The 20273-nt window shown below is 35.2% G+C and overlaps 1 protein-coding gene across 3 annotated transcripts in view; it reads left to right on the top strand.

Moving 5' to 3' along the window:
* Window positions 1-20273, top strand: part of ADGRL3 (adhesion G protein-coupled receptor L3) — a 688045-nt gene that overhangs the window by 424908 nt on the left and 242864 nt on the right. For all 3 annotated transcript variants that reach the window (XM_024751339.1, XM_024751340.1, XM_024751338.1), the window contains one exon: window positions 856-936. In XM_024751339.1, coding sequence (XP_024607107.1) covers window positions 856-936 — 81 coding nt within the window. The remainder of the gene's footprint in view (window positions 1-855; window positions 937-20273) is intronic.

The following is a 20273-nucleotide window of genomic DNA, read 5'->3' as shown; positions in this document are numbered from 1 at the left end:
TGAACTCTGTAATTATGCTTTCTTGCCTTAACATCCTAATTGCTTACTGGATTATCAGTATACAAGCTATAGCTACTTTGAGCATTAGAAAACTCTTTTGTTTTTAAGCTAGCAATTTTTTTCAGTCAGCGTCTAGTCCTTCAAATCAACTTTGACTCATGAGACAGAAAATGTATTACAGATATGCATGTGAACTAGCAGAATGCTTTACAAGAAACAGAGAATGAATCCATCTACCTGCTTTTTTATATTGTGGTTAGTTATTATTTTTTCATCAAGTACAATAAGCAAGTAGGAGTAGTTTTCTACTCAAATAATAAGTAAAAAGTTTAAAAGTAATCATAAAAATAAGGTATAAATTAATTAGGGTTGTAAAGTTATCTAAGTAAGTGCTATTCAAAGTGTTATCTGACATAGATGCCAGTCTGCAGACCATTTATTACTGATCTGCAGTGAAATAAATGCAAAAGTTAAGAGTAAATGTTTAGAAACACTTAAAGCAAATTGATAGAGTACTTAGTGTCTGTTTAACAATGAAAAATGGGGACTTGTATTTTATGTCTTTAGTTTTTGCATTTCATTTTTCTTGTCAATCACTTTTATTGTATTTTTTAAAGTGTCACTCAACAATAAACTTGTGATTTAACAACAACAACAAAGTAGATGGCTTAAGAAGGACTGATTTAATTGCTTGATGTTTGGATGACACATAATGATTCTGTGTTTGGATAGATCTGTCTGCACTCTATAATGGTTAGTAATTCAGTGTGAAGAGAGATGTATGACATCATAAAACCAAAAAAAATGTAAGAAGACATAATTATAATATCTTAACATTTATTTTTGGGTCCACAGGACAGGCACATCATGGACAGGTACCATACATCTCTCCACCAATTCACCTTGACTCTGAGCTAGAAAGACCCCCTGTTAGAGGTGAGTTGTATTCTTTTTTTTTTAGTTTAAAGAAAAAGAAATTTATTCATTCATTGTTGAAGACAATTAAATTAAAGATAACTGTAAATATGTATCTTACAATGCAGTGCCTATTAAAAAAAAGGAGGAAAATGGTGTGTAAGGAACGTTATAACAGAAAGAGTAAGTCTTATTTATAATAAGATGTGAAATATTGTTTTGAGAAATGTTTGTAAACCAAATAAGAAATGAGGATCCATAGTGGAAGACTAGTTGAAAACAAACCTAGATTTAAAGATTACCAGATAACCGTTACTTTTGTTTATTGGAAATTTCTTCTTCTACTACCCTTTTTTATTTTAAAATAAGTTAAGATGTCTTAATCTAAGTCATATTGACAGATTTATTTCCTTGCAAAGTGATATCTTATATTTTATTATTCCTTTTAAAAGTCATTTTATTATTAATATGATAATTTAGTTTTAAAATATATAAATTAAAATTATGTATTTAAATTGATGCCATCTGTTTAAAGATTTTTAAAAATAACTAGTCATACAAAATAGAAGTTAAAAGTAACATTTATCTCATAATCTAAATATAGAATTTATCTTTCTACTTTTAAAAATTAATGATTTTTAAATGTTTTATAATGTTCAAACTAATGTAATAATAGACAAACTTTTAATTTTATAAATACCAAATATCCTAAGGTTAATTTTTCAATTTAAAATAATATGGTATATTTTCTTTTTTTTTTTCAAAGGGGAACATAGCTTTATTTTTATTTTATTTTATTTTTTCTAACATCTTTATTGGAGTATAATTGCTTTACAATGGTGTTTTAGTTTCTGCTGTATAACAAAGTGAATCAGCTATACATACACACGTATCTCCATATCTCCTCCCTTCCACCCCTCCCTCCCACTCTCCTCACTTTGTCCCAGTGGCATGGTATATTTTCTTATACTTTCAATAGTATACAATAAAAGTCATTAGATCTGACTTTTATGGACATGTTTTCTATACATGCTATTTCTTCTGCCAGGAGTCTCTTACCTTTTCTTTTCTACCTAGTAAGTTTCTACCAGTGTTGCAATGCTCTGCTTTACCTTCAGTTCCTCTGTTAAGTCTTCCCATGTACTAGGCAGGAGCTAAGTACATGCCTCTGTCCTCCAAATATCCCCTGTGCTTGCCTCAGTTATTATTCCTAAAACACTGCAGTTTATTTTTCAGCTTGAATGTCCCTTTTTCCTTCTGTAAGATCCTTGAAGGCAAAGAGTGTCATAATTATTATTTCTCCTCCAGCCACTGATCTGTGCTTGGCACACAATAGGAACTCCTAAAATGATTTCTAAGTGACTGAAAGTGAAGGTGACAACCTAAATTGTGAAAGATGTATCCTCATTTTTCAAGAAGAAAACTGAGCAGGGACAATAAGAGAACCTTACAAAGAAGAAGCAGAATGAACCAAAATATGTTATATGTGAAAGTTGTGATTTTTTTTTTTTTTTTTTTTGCGGTACCAGGCCTCTGACTGTTGTGGCCTCGTCTGTTGCGGAGCACAGGCTCCAGACCGCAGGCTCAGCGGCCATGGCTCACGGGCCCAGCCGCTCCGCGGCATGTGGGATCCTCCCGGACCGGGGCATGAACCCGTGTCCCCTGCATCGGCAGGCGGACTCTCAACCGCTGCGCCACCAGTGAAACCTGAAAGTTGTGATATTTTTAAGGAAATGTGCTTGAGTGCACAGTAAAATGGGAGCAGTTTAAGAGGAAGAGACTGGGAAGATGTAATGAGGGAGATTGTGAAGGATTCTGTGTCTCATGCCAAGGAGTTTGTACTTTATCCTGGAAAAAAATCATCAAATATTTTTAATTTTTTAAAAAATTTTCCTAAGTTAGTGGGGTGTTACATCATAACAGAATCAGTTCTTGATATGGGAAAAGTATCTCTGAAATCAGTGTAGATGATGAAAGATTGACAGAGGGAAGCCATTTCAGTAATCCAGGTAAAAGATGATTGGGAAATTAGTTAGGAATGTGTTGGTGGCAATGGTAGGGTCTGAGAAGTGTTTTGAAGAGACATGGCATTGGCTGAACTGATACGGGGAACAGAGCAGAAATGTCTCTAAGGTTTCTATATTGATTAACTACTTGGATGCTTATGACATAATTTCTCATCATCAGGAAGAGATGAATTTTAAATGGATGCCTTGTTTTAGACATGTTAATTCTTAGTAGAATGTTGTTCCCACCAAAGATGGAGACCTATTTATGCAAGTTGGTGACTTTAATATAATTAAATTCTTCAGACATGATCCTAGTATTATTTGGGAAGAATACTATAAAGTCATGGGTGTGACAGTGTAATAATCGACTCCAAAAGTTATTGGCTTAAAACAGGAAACATTTTTATAGTTCTCAGAGTTGGTTGAATTGCATATGTGCTGACTTGACTGAGGCTGGATGTTTAGTAGTTAGCAGGCTGGTTGGATTTTCAGGGGAGGAAATTCATTCACATGTTTGGTAGTCACCTTGATGTCATCTGCAGTGATGGCCATATGGCTCTCATCTTCCAGCAGGCTAGCCCCAGCTCATTCCCATTGTGACAGGATTCCTTGCAATGAGTAGGAAAGTCCCAAAGTTCAGGTATTGTTTAATACTCTACTTGTTTCATGTTTTTTATGTCCCATTGGCCAAAGCCAGTCACATAGGCAACACTAGACTTAAGAAATGGACTCCATCTCTTGATGGAGGAACCATAATCCAAAGGACCATGGATACAGGAAGGAGAGGAATTTGGGCCATTTCAACCTACTGTAGCTATGCAGATAAAGAGTAAAATAAGTTTAGAATGAAGCAAGACAAAAATTGAGTGATAAAATGAAGAGATTTATAGCCAATAAACTTAAACTTGGGAGTTCTAGACGTTTCTTATCTTTAATTTCCTCAACTACCACACAGAAGTTCAGAAATAAGAAATCCTCACAGTGTCTTTGTGAGGATTAAGGATGATACAGAATAGAGTCTGGCATCTGGTAAGCCCTAGATAATATGTGGCTATTACTATTGATACGAACTTTGGGGTTTGCTGTTGTGACATATGGGAAGAGACTGGGCCTTGGAGCCAGGCAGACCTGCACAACCTTAGGCAGCTTCTGTCTATCAACTGTAAAACAAGTTTTTAAGGATGATTAAGTGAAACAGTTAGTGTCAAGTTCCTGGCAAATAACCTGACATAAACTAGACCCTGAAGAGTTAGTAGGCAAGTAGCATTATTAAGAGCTTCGCTTTAAAGCGGCATCATCTTAGTAAAAGTAGTGATGGTGTTGACCTGGTGAAGAATGATTTACTAGAATCCAGCAGTGATCTCTGCTTTATATCTACCTCAAGTTGTGCTCTCTACCTTAGAAGAATTGTCTTGATAACTTCTAGTTCTCACATAGTTCCTCTACATGCATTGACCCAGAGACCCTCCTAAACTACTGTGATTAATGCAATTGCAGTTATAGTCATTAGCTCATGTGCCATAGTCCTGTAATTTTCAAAAAAAAAAAATGAACATTTAATTGAATAAATAAAGAGATTTGTATAACTCACCAAAATAACATTGCAAAACATCTTGTGCTTTTTTTCTTAAAACTATCTAATATTTTACTTAAAAACAAATATTGGAAATGGTAAGAGTTGGCAATATCATTGCTTTGGAACCATGAAGTATTTCCTTTCAACTTTCAACTCTCACCCCTCATCAGCATTTACTGTTTCTAATTATAGTGTACATTTTTGATATTTATGCACAGTCAAATTACACAAATGAGCTGTACATTATCTATATCTATGTACAGAGAGGGAGTCTCTCATGTATATTATAGGTTTTGATTTGAATTTATACAATAAGATAAATTAGGTTCTTTAAATACTTTGAAATACTGTCTCTAATCATTTTTGTGTGATTATATAGCAATATCCTTTGAACTACCTGAAAAACCACATTAGATATCTATTTTTTCTACTATAATTTTATACATATTGAGAAAATGAGAGCTATGTCTTGATAGTCCCCTTCCCCCACTGACCTACAGTTCTCTGTATTCTCTTTCTTTCCCTCCCTGTACCAATTTCCACTAGTGTACATGCATGTTCATGTTTTAGGAATTATTGCTTTATATATTAATTCCCTGTGTATTTTACAGACTTGACTATATTTTCATAGGAAAATCATACTTAAGCTTTTTGATATCCATCAAGAGAGCAATACAAAACAATGTTTAAAATGTATTAATATAGCTATCAATATTAGAACAGGGAATTTTTCAGTAGAAAGTATGAATTCTCTAACATACAATTACGTATCAGATTGTTTCAGATACTTTGCCATTTTATTCTGTTCTTATCTCAAATATTTTGGATTACTTGGTACCTTTTTTTTTTAACAGTGATTGTGCTTTGAATATTTGAGATAGTGAACTAATTATTGGTAACTTTGGAATTGTTTTTTAACCTCTATTTTTAAAAATAATTATATAATTATTTTTCAAAAAGTATATGTGACATTTTCATTTCTTTTTCATCCCCTTAAGTTCTATATGTAGCTTATGAATCATTTTGGTTTTAATCCACATGTCACCGTACTACCTCCTTTCTATTCTCTTGATTTCTTTCACTTTTGCACTCACTTTTTAGGGAAAAAATAGTTTGTGAAATTGATGCACTTGTTTGTCAAAATGTATTTCTTTTTTGGTACTGTGTATTTTAATTGTGACCAACATGCTCTTAGTAACCATATGGAAAATGTAGTAACAAGTTACCAAATAACCTTGAAAAAAATGTTGAAATCTATATTTCAAGATAGCTGAAGTATATAATAAATTCAGTGGCACCTACCCCCGATGAGTAAATTTGAGAGATTCTATTGTTTAATGTGATCATACATGGCATTTGGTCACATAATTTATGACTGTGATAACTTTATATGCATTCTTCAACTTATAGATTTTATTACTGAATAGGAGTGTAAATTCCAATAGTTTACTAGTGCATTAATGTCACAATACATTACAAGGTAATTAACCAGAGCTGCCACTATAAATAGAAAAAATAGTCACAGCCCTCACTATAAACTACTTAATAAAAATAAGATCCTGAGTCAGCATTCACCATTATAGTAATTTTTCTTCCCATATGTCTCATTAATCAGGAATTTAAAAAAAAATAGTTTCATCTAGAAGCACTATTATTTTTAAACCTTTCATTATTAAAACAAGTTTGTTACAATTTTGTACTTAATTTAATGGGATTATTATATATTTCTGTATGCAAATAAGTTCCCTATGCTTTTCAGACATATTTCCCAATTTTGTGTGTTATAACTGAAATGAAAGTCTACTTTGTTATTTTTGTAGCAGATTTGTAAATCAGCACAATGGAATTCTTAGCAGGGCTCATTAGAAGTTGCAGTTCTGAAGGACATGTGTCCTCACCAAGGATCCTCTGTCCTTAACCTTTAGTTTGCTTTCTAACTACTCACAAAATACTCTACCCCAAAATCATGTCTGTATTACAGACAGAAGCACTCAATGAAGGTGTTTGGGTGGGAATTTATTTTGGAAGCTGAATTAGAATCCTAAGCAGAGGTGAATATTGAGACTCAAATATACCAATTGAGGCACACTCTTCAGTTGAAACTCTGTTGTTTTATTTTTGGTTTGGTTTTGTCTCATTGTTTTTCTATACAGTTTGTTGACAGCCTTAGCAGTTAATGATAGAACCCTACCTATGAGTTCTTCACAACATCACTAGCAATTCAGTTTAGGTAAGTTCCTGTCAATAACCAAGGAAAGACATTAACTTCCGAAAAATGTCCTCCATTTTATTACTAAGGATGATACTTTGAATATTTTGCTACATAAAAGTTTGCCAGTTACCAGATACATTCCGCCTTCTAATATGGTAAACCACTAGTAATAAAGCTGGTGAAAACAGTACTGTATTTATTCTGTATAGTAATGTGTATAGTCTTCCTTTAGGTAGCATCTTATGTTTGATCAGAAGTCTAATACTAAATGCTAATTTATACAGTTGTTAATTGTTGACAGTTACAATTTATACTCTGAAAAAAATCTAAAATATTTGGGCACATTTGGAAAGCTGTGTCTATTTTTTTAAACTTTTTTTCTATAATAAAATGAGTAATATAAACATGGTTCCATTGGCAGATAATCAATGAACTAGAATAATGCCAGGCATTAAGTTTCATGTGCAAACATAAATTACATTCAGCACATCCACACACTGACAATATTTTTTTAAGTTCAGAATAAACAGATGGTCCTGCCTGGTGCATATATATTAAAAATAGGCTATAGCCAAAGATTCAGCATCACAAACTTGAGACGTTAACAAATGATATTATTTAGTGAAATATAAAAACATTTGATGTTGATTAAAATAAAATAGGAACAAGACATCTGGCATTCTTATTGAGGAGTCTCCAGGCTTGTCCTTTAAAGTGCTGTGATGGTGTTTTTCTAACTTACCTGGTTAGCAGATATTATATGGTAGAATATAATTTCCTAGCTTTATTCACCCTTAACCCAAGGGAATAAAAATTAAACTTGCATATAACAGAGTACTTTGACCATGTTAAGTAAACACCCTTTTCCTACACTTTCAAATGCCAAGCATTTTTTTGCTGTGTTTAAGTACACTGTGAACACCTACAAGGTAGAGGCAGAGAGTATAGCTTGTTATTATTAATGGTAAACACCACTCTCATTCATTAAGTATGTATTTGTGTCAGACACAGGAAAAAATGTTTTATACATATTGCCTCGCTTAGTCTTACAAGGATCCTATCACTTTTTTCATTCAGACTTCTTGGTCATCATCATTCTATTTCTAGTATCAAGCATTGTACTATCATACTATGAAGTAATACTTGAATCTGGGTTGAATTTAATTGAAGTTAATTCTAAACTTGATGGTAAAATGTATTTTTTATTCAATATTGTTAGGAATAAGTAGGAGGGTTTTGTAAATTGTAACATACTTTCCAAATATAAGTTATTGTTGAAAAGCCAACATTTATCATTTGAAATAATTTAGCACACTCCTGCAGGCCCCTTGTGGAAAATAATTCGTGTGTTGAGAATAATTATTCCAGAGAGTAGTGTGATCTGGTAGTTTATCACGTTAGGTTCCTAGTCAACTTGTCTTGGCATTCTCTCAGTGAGCCTGAATGAGAAGAAGGGAGCTTGTTTGAATTCTCTTTCCCATTGGCTGATGGAATGATAGTCCTAGTATTCGAAGGGTATTCAGTAGAAACTTGATACTGTTGTGATCTGAACATTCTCCTTCAGGTTCACTGTGCCTACTGGCAAATCCAGTGTTAATGATCCTTGACTTGAATATGACGATTCTTCCATTGGAGCTGTTGTTCAAGGCAAGGGAAAGTCTCCGGGATTAAGATATCTCTAAGAAGCTATGACCAGGGTTCAGTTCTCTGAACTTCACAACTCCCCACATCTCCCAACCACTCCCGGCTTTCTGTGCCCCCTCCTAAGGTTGCTCAATGGCCCAGCTCTCCTAAGACTGCTACCACAGGTTCCAGTACTTACTTCTCTTTGTCTTATTTTGATTTGTCTCATTCAGATCAATGAGAGTAGAGCTGCTTTATCTTGTTGAGGGAGAAAATATTTAGTATTTTCTGAATGTCACAACTTTACAGTCAGGTATTGCTAGTCAATAATAATAATAAACAATAATAATAATAAGAGCTAGCATTTATTATGCAAATTAACCTTAAGTCCTATGTTCAAACTAAAAATTATCCATATGATCCCCTCTGTCCCAATTCCCAAAGAGAGCCGAACATACTATTCTTCAGAATATTACAATAGATACCACCTTTTTGAGTTGACATGGTATGAACACTTAATATTTATACTTAACATTTGTGCCAAGCTCTATTCTAAGCACTTGACATGGATTATTATTTCACTGATTTCCCGAATACCATGAATCAGGTAGTATTATTATTGCAACTTTGTGAATGAAAAAACTGAGACATAGAGAGTTTTCTTTAACTTCATAAAGGTCAGACAAGTATTAAGTGTTGGAGCCAGGATTCAAACCTAGGCATCTGTAAAATCTGGTATGGCAGTTTTTCATTTATACAAGAGGAACCGTGACTTAATTTCTAAAACGACATACTATAGCAAGTATTTAGTAATGAAACATATTGTCAGCAAGCAATGAGAGATCTGACCATCCATAGTAGAGTATTTTTTTTAAAATTCTCACCATTTCCATTATTCATCTCTAGAACACAATATAAGTAGTTTGAACACTTATGTACTATTTACTACCCAGTGACAAATAAATTTTTTTTTGTCTGTTGTCTTTTTCTATAAAATAGAATATCTGGGCTTCCCTGGTGGCGCAGTTGTTGAGAGTCCGCCTGCCGATGCAGGGGACACGGGTTCGTGCCCCGGTCCGGGGGGATCCCTCATGCCAGGGAGCGGCTGGGCCCGTGGGCCATGGCCGCTGGGCCTGCGCGTCCGGAGCCTGTGCTCCGCAGCGGGAGAGGCCACAGCAGTGAGAGGCCCGCGTATCGAAAAAAAAAAAAGAAAATAGAATATCTTTGTTCTACTGCCACTCTGTTACTTTCTACTCTTTTCATAAAATGTCTCACTGTTTCCCTCAAAAGAGGTATCTAATACTGTGTTTTTCAGTATTCTCTCCCCAAAATGGTTATTTGTGTAATCACCAGAAAATAATTTTTCACCTGTATACTAAAACAATTGATTGAATACCAGGAGCAGACAGCAGGCTGATAGTTGTATTAAGTGCCACCACTAGAGCCTGGGATGGGGTGAAGAAGGAGTCGGCTTGACCTCCAAATATAGCAGTCACCTGCATCCCTACCTGCTGAATACTCACAGCTATAAGGTTCCAATTATTTGCTGTACCCACACAACACATGCATACACACACACACAGACACACACATACACACACACTACTCAGGAGTATCTTCTTTAATATAAAAATTCTTACTTGACAAAAGGTTTAGAAGATAGATATGATAAAGATAAAATGTATGGTAAATCCTTAAAATGTAAAATATATTTTACGTTTAGAGTCAGTTGCCTGAGATTAGATAAGATCTCTTTTCTCCAGATTCATCTTTTATACCTAGATGGTAGGGGTTGAAACTATTACAGATACAACCAATGTATCATGAGAAATGAAGAGGGTGAGGATCTTGTTTTCTTAGTTCTAAAAGGCATATTTTTCAGTATGGGTAACATTACTTTGAGTATTATTCATCACATAACACCCCAAACAGCATTGCCTTCACTGTAAGAGACATTTGGCTCCCCCAATGCTAAGAAACACTTTTCTCTTTGTTAGTTATAGCTCTGGGTCCAGCAGTTATTTCCAGTTCTTAACAATTCAGCAAAAAACAATTTCCCTAACTGTTGCAGATAGTCCTGTTAAGTTTAGTATCAGAGTCTCCTGGGTGGAAAAACATGGAAGTATGCAGCTTCAACTCTAATCCTCAGACTTCATCCTGATAATCTTAATTTGCTAAGTATTAAGTGTTGGACAAACCCAATAGCCACAGCAGCAATCTCTCTCCCAAGATTTTTTAAGTATCAGATACAAAATATGATACTATATGTGAAAGTGCTTCATACCCTATAGAATGCTATACAAATATTGCTTAATATAATTTAGCAGCAATACTTTATTGCTCTAATCTAAAACTCATTATAGCTCATATAGATCAAGGAAATAAGTCCTCAAGGGAGTCTGAATGTTCTTATCCTCCTTAAATCCTATTGGCTTAATTATGATACAGTTTCATATTAAAAATAACCATATTTTTCCTGTGAATGGCTATACATTTATTTTATTTTTTTAAATTATTAATTTATTTATTTTTGGCTGCGTTGGGTCTTTGTTGCTGCACGCAGACTTTCCCTAGTTGCGGCGAGTGGGGGCTGCCCTTTGCTGCAGTATGCGTGCTTCTCATTGCGGTGGCTTCTCTTGTTGCTGAGCACAGTCTCTAGGCATGCGGGCCTCAGTAGTGTGGCACACGGGCTCAGTAATTGTGGCGCACGGGCTTAGTCACTTTGCGGCACATGGGATCTTCCCAGACCAGGGCTCGAACCTGTGTCCCCTGCATTGGCAGGTGGATTCTTAACTGCTGCACCACCAGGGAAGTCCTGAATGTCTATACATTTAAAATCTCAAACATGTATCAGACAATAAAGCTACATCAGCTTTTCTTTGTGCTCTCCTGAAAGACTAACTTACATTCAGTGTTCAGTGTTCTATGCAGCTGCATCTTATACATGGGTTAGATTTTGAAGTTAGGGGGTAAGGCCAAAAAAATAAAACATAAAACCCACCTTGAAAAATACTCAAAATTGTCTATAAAATATGGTTTATCCAACAGTGAGTTATTCCTCAATATCAGAAAATATGAATAAAAAATACCTCAAATCTGTCTTGGGAATGGAGGTCCTTGTGTGATGAGTGCTGTGGAGAGACATAGAACCGAGGGAACATATCTCTGCTTCTCTAGTTACTCTGGGCCTTGTGCTCCTTGAGTAAAATGGCAAATAGAATCTTCCCTCAAATCCTTTTTGAGTGAATATAGTTGAATTTAAGTCAAATTAATTTTGATGTGACTATACTATAGTGAATGCCTTCTATGTGCCAAGCACTCTACAGGGGACAGACAATACAGTGATGTACAAGAGAGAACAGCTGGACCTTACCTAGCAGTGGAGGAGGTAAACAATAGATCAAATACAGATTAAACAAGCAAGGTTATGAATAGGTTATGGTTAGAGCTATAAAGGAGATAAATAAGGTGGATGGTCAACCAAAACCATTCTAGGTTGACTACTGAGCTGAACTGTGAAGAATGAAAGTGAGTTAGCCATGATTAAAGTTGAAGGATAGTGTAACCAAAGGCCCTGAAGTAGAAAAGTCATGGTGTGTTAATCCATTTCTTCACTAAGCAGATACTGATTAGAGCCTCACATGTGCCAGGTGTTGACGGAACTGTGCAGTTTATAAGTCTGCCAAGACTTCAGTTCTCATGAAACATACACCTTAGACAGTTAGAGAAACAATAAATGAACAGAAAAATTAACAAATAAGTGGGCGTGATAATTTCTGGGACATAATGAGAGGGGAGACTAGGGATACAGGCAGAGTATTTAGGCAAGACTCAGATCATGAAGGGCCTTTTCAAGGAAAAAAGAGAGCTGGACAGTAAAGGGATAAAAAAATGTGTTTTTCCCCAGAGCTATTCAGTAGAGGAATAAAGACCCTGGGATAGAAGGGACGTCAATTCCAAATACAGCACAAACAAGTGGGAACTTATAGCCAAGGAACGGTGTGGGGGGGGCGGTCACTGGATGAAAAATTACTAAAAGGAAACATCACAGGTGAGGGGGATTCTGGAACCACCTTAATAGAATTCTTGCTGAAGACAGGCCAGGGTGATAGGACATCACCCTGGCCTGTCTTCAGCCAGGGGATGATGGAGGATAAGAATCTGATCAGATATGGAAGGTGATCAGATATTGAGGGTGGGAGTTCTGACTAAACTGACTTAACAGGGTCCTTGCCAAAACTGGATTGTACAAGGAAGTGCACAGATGGACTTAGAAGAGGGTTCAGGAGTCTAATTAAAGTTTGATCTAGCAGGGAATCTTTGTCAGCCTTGTAGGCCATGAAAGGAGTTTGGCTTTTATTTTAAGATCTGTGAGGATCCCTGAGGAATTTTTACACAGAATACTGCATAATCTGATTTTGATTTTAAAAAGATGACTCTAGCTATAGGGTGGAAGATGGCATAGAAAGAGGTAAATCCAGTCATATTGGTGTGGCCTTTATTTAAATTTCATTTAGAGAATTGCCTTCTGCCACTTAAATTTTTTGAAGATTTTCTTTCCTGCTTTTCACTCCATTTTCCACATTACTGCCCTTTGGGTAATGTGAGACTTCTCTGATCCAGAAGTAGCAGAAAAATCTGGAAACTGTCTGTGGGACTAAGTGCTGAGCCCTTTAGATGTAGGACCTGAGGGAACACATCCCTGGATTCCAACAAATGCCTGGGGGTTACAGTCCCTGGAGGGAAGAAGGGCATTAAGTGCTAGCAGATAACCCATGAAAACACTGCATTTGCTGAGCCCAGGCTGGGTACACTGAATATTGACCCTGTTAAAGCAACAATAGTCTCAGTCACTTGGCTGGGTGACTGCTAGGCTGTTAACCTATTGGTCAGGTTGGTCTGCGTTGCCTCTGAAACTGGGAAACGCTTCATTGTCTACAATTGGTGTGATGTGAAATGGGAAAAAAGAAGCTGGCAAAAGGGTTTGTAGCTGAGATTATAGCAGATCTTTGTGTACTAAACCTAGCAATTCAATGTATCCTATAGAAACCACAAAGGACTTTGGGTATAGCAGGCATTAATACCACTATTTTGCATAGAAATGTTGACTACTCTGTTTAGGATGGATTAGGAATAAAGAAAATTAGTAGGTTATTTAAGAAAGGATTCTTAGGAGTACAAACTTAAAGACAGTAGCAATGGGAATACAAAAGATGTGATGGACTCACAGACATTCATATATGCAGTTAAAGCATAAGAGGACGTGGTGGTTGCTTGGATATACTGGAGAGGAAGAAAATAAATAATTCCTTGATTTCTAATTTGGGTAAATATTTATACCGTCCTGGAAGACAAGGGAAATCCATGTTCAAACTAAAGATCACCCATTATTTATTTTTTGAAAATACATGTAACAAGGAATATGATTGAAACTCATTTCCTTTCAGTCTATGGGAGACATGAAAAATAATTTCAGGGGTATTTGAGACCTTTAGCCTTTTAGAAGTAATTGAATTGGCCCTTTGGTCACCAGGTGGTTAGTTATCCCGAGATGTAATTTATTTAGTAGAGTATGACTAGTGGATTTATGTGATACTGAGTCTGATAAAGCTCTTTCCTGGAACCTGAAAGGCATGCCTGCCAGACTTTACGTTTTAATGAATGAATAAATGAAGGCAAGGCTATAGAGTGAAAACCACCTCTGGTCACCAAATGGTCCATGCCTTTCCTTTGTTTCACTCTTTTGAACAATTGTACTTCATTTCAAATGTGTGTGTTCCTTTGAGAGGGGCACCTCAGGGCATACTTGTTTTTTTGTTAGATAAAACCATTCTTGAAGATTGAACATAGAATGTACAGGCTGCACTGCAAGCACATAAAACCTGGAATACCAGATGGAAAATGTCTTAGCCTTGTACTTCTGATTTCTTAAAGTTAAAAAATGGGGGGTATGGACACTCAAATTTTGCTTCTGTTTTCCCTGTTATATAAAAACATGATGTTGCTATCTTATGGAACATGGGTTTTCAGAAGCGAATCCTCAGAATTTTTAACCACCCTCCCCAAAAAAATGTGGTTTTATTTTTCTTTATAAAATGTATCCAGCTAAAATATTTTCTGATAAGTTTAAATGCATATGGATTAATGCTCTGGAGAATTCCTTAATGGAGTACTTCATTTTGCACCTTACTGAAACGTGTAATTTGAAAACATTGGTGAAATTTGCCATCCCCCACCTGGCACCAGCAGCTGCTGGAACCTGGACCATTTCTGATGACCTGCACTCAGGCAGCAGTAATCTAAGGCAAATGACACATTAAAAGCCACCTCCCCACCCGTTCTTCTGTTAAACGTATCTAAGGTAAAAGAAAGAGGATAATATTTTATTTAAGCTACAGCTATTTTCCTTTTTCTCCTCTTCTCTTTCCACTCCTATTACTCTAAAACTATGATGAGTGGTCATGCTCTTAACATTCAAATATTTATAGGAAGAAGATTTGTCTTGAATGAGCAGATGGACCAGTTCTAAGACAAGCTGCTGTATTAATAAACATGTGTGGTGCTTTATCAGCAAAGGAGCCCATTCTGACATTTCTTCTGGATGATTTGTATAACCTATCACTATCACACCTGGTACAGGGACAATAAATGGGCACTTAATAGTCAAGCAGTGTGTGAACACCTTCCATTATAGCTTCATTATGTCAGATATAATCATCTATTACTGAATGTCAGACATTTAATTTATGATCAGTTGCCCTACAGAATTAGTGGCCATACAAGTGAATGGTCCATTCATGTCACTTTTACTGTAAATTTCCTTCTCCCAATACCAGCCCCTTTTTTAAACACATAGAATTAATTTGATATCCTTTTGGGATTTCAAAATATAAGATGTTTTGCTTATATTTATGAAATTTGAGAAGATAAATATGAATCACAGGTGATATAAAATTCCATGTGTTAATGCACATATCTATTTAAAATAATAGTACAATTCTTTAGTTTCCTTTACTTATGAACTTTAATTTGATTTTGGTAAAGAAGTGACAATGCTCTTAGGAAAAAACAAGTTTCCCTAGAAATCTGCAAAGATACAACAATGTGCATATAGTTAGCAATACTTTACTGTACATCTAAATGTTCATTGAGAGTAAATTTCATCTATGTATTTTTTACCATAATAATAATTCCATAATCAACTGTGGCACTGCCAAAAGATATGTACAAGACAGACAGTAGAAAGAAAAGAGAATCTTAGGTTTGTGAGAGAAAAGCTGAGGGAAATAAGAGAGCCAGGAAACTAGCACTTTGTAGTTTTTCAGAATTAATGTTCCTACAGGCATCTTTAGAACCCTCTGGCCCTTTTCTTTGGGCTTAAGTAAACACAGCCAGAACTTCACTATGTCTATTTTCAAGATCTCTATTAGAGAGAGCTTCAGTTCTTATGAAGACTGCAGACTGAAATTACTATCTATGAAAAAGTTCTTTCAGAGATGTCTCAACTGCTGTCTAATAAGGATCTTAGGACTGGGGCGATGGTAGGATCCACTACATGGGAAAAGAAATCTCAAAGGCTATTAAACAATCAATGCAACTATTGGACCTTCCAGATTAGAAAGAAAATGAATGGTACAGACAGGAAAATATTAACAAACTGATAATAAAATTGGATGGTATGAGGATGAATCTACATTAGTACCAACACCATATTACAATTGCCTTTGCCTTGTTTGAAAGGCCAGAGCTGCCAAAAAGAAGGTTCCACCTGTATATTATGGACCTGCTTGTCTTCTACCCAGTTCTAGCTTTCAGTGTGATAAGTGGCAGCACTCACACAGGAAACCAGGTGGCAGAAGATTATGAACTTCTTCATTAGAGTTATGAACTTAAACCATGCATTTTGGAAGGGATGTCTGACATAACTGAAAACTGTCACCAAGGACAAGGGGAAGATGCTGGGTGGGGGATATTTAATTCTAATATCGTAAAGAAACAAAAAGCTCTGGTAGTGTGAATGAATACAATTGCAAAACCTCACTACACTGACACATTTCTAATCGGCATGGACATAGCTGCCTTTTATTTCTATTTTCTATAGACAGCAATGGTCAATAGACATATTAGTCCATAGAATATTCCATTGACTCAAATGTCTGGAAAGCTCATAAAGGGACCCAGGTTGTAGAAGATGATCTTTTAACGCCCAACCCAAATAATGTTGTTAGGGTTTATTTGATGAAAACTCATGCTAAGGTGACTTAGAGTGATTCTGGCTGAGACTCTTCAGAGATGCAAGCTCCCCAAATGAACAGATTAAGACTGCTGTCTTTTACAGATCGGAACCTTTGGGCAAGTGTAACCAGAATCAAGGGGAAGTTGGCCTCAAGGTTTAGTTGGCTGGCGAAAAATTCCAAAACATTCATAGTAAGCTTTACACAGGAGAGCCCTCACCTGGTCCAAGCATTAGACAGCTGACTAGACCTCAGTGCCTGTTCTAAACCACCAGACTGATACTTGGCAGGGACCTCTGTTCATTTACTTTCCTTTCCCCATCGTCTTATATGTATTTTTCTCACAGCTTCATTAGGTCTGCTGTATCAAAAATTTACATCATCTGGAACCATATTGGAAAACCTGGTTTTATAATCACTTGACGGGTCCAGAATCATTGTTTTTCTCACCTTTCTAACCGTCATGTTTATGTAGAGCCATGTTTATTTCCTGCTGTGTCTTCAGGCAGGATCTTCAGTTGTTTTTGTGTGCAAAATGAAAACTATTAAGAAACATTACCATCTGGAAATTAAAAGAAAAAATGCATTTATTTGAATTTGTATCCTCAGACTCATTTTATTTTTGCTGGTTATGCCAAGACTGAATAGAGAATAGACGCATATATCATGATGTATAAGTGGTAGGAAAAATATGAAATTTCATGTAAAATAACTAGCATAATTCTTGCAAGGGCACTTGGCTCATACTATATTTTAAAAAAAATGTGCAGGGGCTTTCCTGGTGGCGCAGTGGTTGGGAGTCCGCCTGCCGATGCAGGGGATGCGGGTTCGTGCCCCAGTCCGGGAAGATCCCACATGCCGCGGAGCAGCTGGGCCCGTGGGCCATGGCTGCTGAGCCTGCGCGTCCGGAGCCTGTGCTCCGCAACGGGAGAGGCCACAACAGTGAGAGGCCCGCGTAATGCAAAAAAAAAAAAAAGTGCAAAGGTGAATACTTTGCCTTTTTGTTTCCAGCTATAATTACAATCTGTAAAATCCGTATTAGTAACTTTAGTCCTCATACATACTGAAATTGGGCTTAACTGCTAATAATGCACAAAGCAAATTCAAGAATATATATGAACGAATATTTTAAATGTTTAACAAGAAAAGAAAATGTTAATAAAAGTGAAAATATTTTTTAAAAATTTTAATGAAATAGCACATAGTAGAAAATAGTGTAACAGTAATTTATAATAGCAACATGGAGGAAGCCTGTGATCTAATTATAATTTTTTCAAGGTGTGTACAATCACAATGAAAAGACTATAATATTTACAATTCTTATCTTGAACACAATCATTCGATAAATGTTTATGGAATTTAACAGAAAACTTTAAGATATAGCATCTATTTTAGGCTATAGAGCAGCAAAATGTAAATTGCTTTCAGTCAGCAAGAAATGGAATAATTCCAAAATGTAAGCAGCTCCCTTTCCCTCTTGGGTATAATTAGAACCATTATTAAATCAGATACATTAAACTGATGGGAATTTTGGAACAATAATTAGATTTATTTGCATAAATTGATTGAAGAATACCTAGCCTAAAGAAAAATGACATACATTTTTGAGAATTCACACTTTTTACTTATTTTATTCCCTTTTTATGTTTCAAATAGGTTGTGGCTTAATCTCTTTTCATTTTCTAAACTAGAAAAACTACTCATTACATTAAAGCTTCAAAGTTCTATGTTCTCTGAGAAAAAATATATAACTAGGTTCCTATCAAACTATGTAAACTCACTATTGTCTGTACTATTGAATAATATTTGCGATGCAAATAAGTGAAACCTTGGAGTCATATAGTTGTAAAAGCCAAGTGGAAACAACTTACGTGCATTGTTTCGTGTACAAAATCCACTAGAGTTTTTTCTTTCTTTCTTTTTTTGTTCTATGATTTAGAATAGACAGTGTTAGATAATTGATATGAAATGTGACAGTCTCTCATTCATTTTACCAATCAAATCTGGATGTGTGATATTCAGGACATTATGCATTTCTAAAACTATATGAATCTGAAGTACCCATAATTTCAAATCAAGAGACACATGTAAAACCCAAATGTCTTCCTTATGCTAATATTTTTCCTTGAATAAAAATATTATTCATGAATGCTTATTGTAGTACTTATTAACATTTCATTTTTAAATGACTGTAATTATCATGAAACAAATTTACTTTGGGGGAACTTTTTGATGTGTTCTCAATTAAGAAAAAAGTAAGTGATTTCTATTTATTCTGTCATATGAAATTTTTCCCTTTATAAACATGTGATTTAAAATATGACTTTTACTCAGCTTCTATCCAACTGTAACCATAGGAGTAATACTGAATAATAGAAGAAAAATTGAGATCTAAGACTTAGGAAATGTCTTTAGAAATGCTACTTGCAAACAAAATAAGAACAAGAAAGGTCACCACTGACTGAATGGCAGTTTTAAGCCTTATACACTGTTTGGTACTTCACGTAGGTTATTTCTAATTCTTATGAAAACTTGGGAAGGTAGGTCTCTTTATCCTCATTATAGAAATAAGAAGCTGAGGCTTAGAGAAGATGAGGTAACTCATCCAGGGTTGTACAGCTATTAAGTGCTAGAGCTGGGACTCTGGAAGATATTCCAAGCAGTAACCTCATTTTTTATAGTCAGTGACAGATATGATAAAAGTAGCAAAATACTAGTATCTCTTAGGAAACAACTTAAAAAAAATTCATGGTAGTGTTCTAGGAAGAAAAGATCACACACTATTACCAGTTAATAGTTATGTCTCAGGGGTGAGGGTTGAGAGGATAGCATTGCATTATGGTTTTAAAGTGAAATGAACTGGATTGAATTCCATTTGTCATGATATACTATTTGCAGTTAGGAGTAAGGATTAGAACTGTGTTGTTTGTTGTTGTTGATAAAATTTGTTTGTTTCTCATCAAATCCTCATTATCCTGGGTCACATTACTCAGATCCCCAGCTGTAACTAAATGTAAACCACATTGTGATGGTATCAGTAATAATTACACTTGTGGATTCTGTCACAGGGGAAAGAGGAAGAAATGTGTTCATAAACTCTATTGACCGTCTCATTATATATAAAGATAAATATCAAGTTCAAAATCGAGAAATCTTGTGAACAGATTCTGAAAAAGGCAGAGCTATTTTAATTGTGTTTACAGTGGTTTAAAATTACTTGAATATGAATTTAGCTCTATAAGAAGGAAGCAAACAGGAATTTTTTACAGATTTCTCATGGTAGATTAGCATTTGTCTTATTTAAAGTAAGATTGTCAAGCAGGTAAATTCAAGACCATTTTCTATTTGTTGAAACTTCAGGTTTTGTTAGAACTACATATGAACATGTACAACTGAGTTACTTTGGTTACATGTAGATATAGGTATCTAATATATAAATATGTACTGAACATCTTGAAGAATCACCAACTCTGTTTATATTAATGAATGAAGTTTTAGCACAAGAAAAACTATACCTTCTCTGGTTGCAAGTAAAAAAAGTCTGTGCCTTTTATCTTTAAGGAAAGGTCTGAAGATGCCGATTCATTTAATTTCTTCCCTTTGTTATATTTTATTGTGGAGGAGATAATGGGATTGGTTTAATTTAATGAAAAATAAAAACCTCTGTCTATAACTAACTCCCATTCATTTGTATGTCTAAGTGT

Source organism: Neophocaena asiaeorientalis, unplaced genomic scaffold (genome assembly GCF_003031525.2).
Source record: "Neophocaena asiaeorientalis asiaeorientalis breed wild unplaced genomic scaffold, Neophocaena_asiaeorientalis_V1.1 scaffold228, whole genome shotgun sequence".
NCBI lineage: Eukaryota > Metazoa > Chordata > Mammalia > Artiodactyla > Phocoenidae > Neophocaena > Neophocaena asiaeorientalis.
This window is presented reverse-complemented; position numbering and strand designations above follow the sequence as displayed.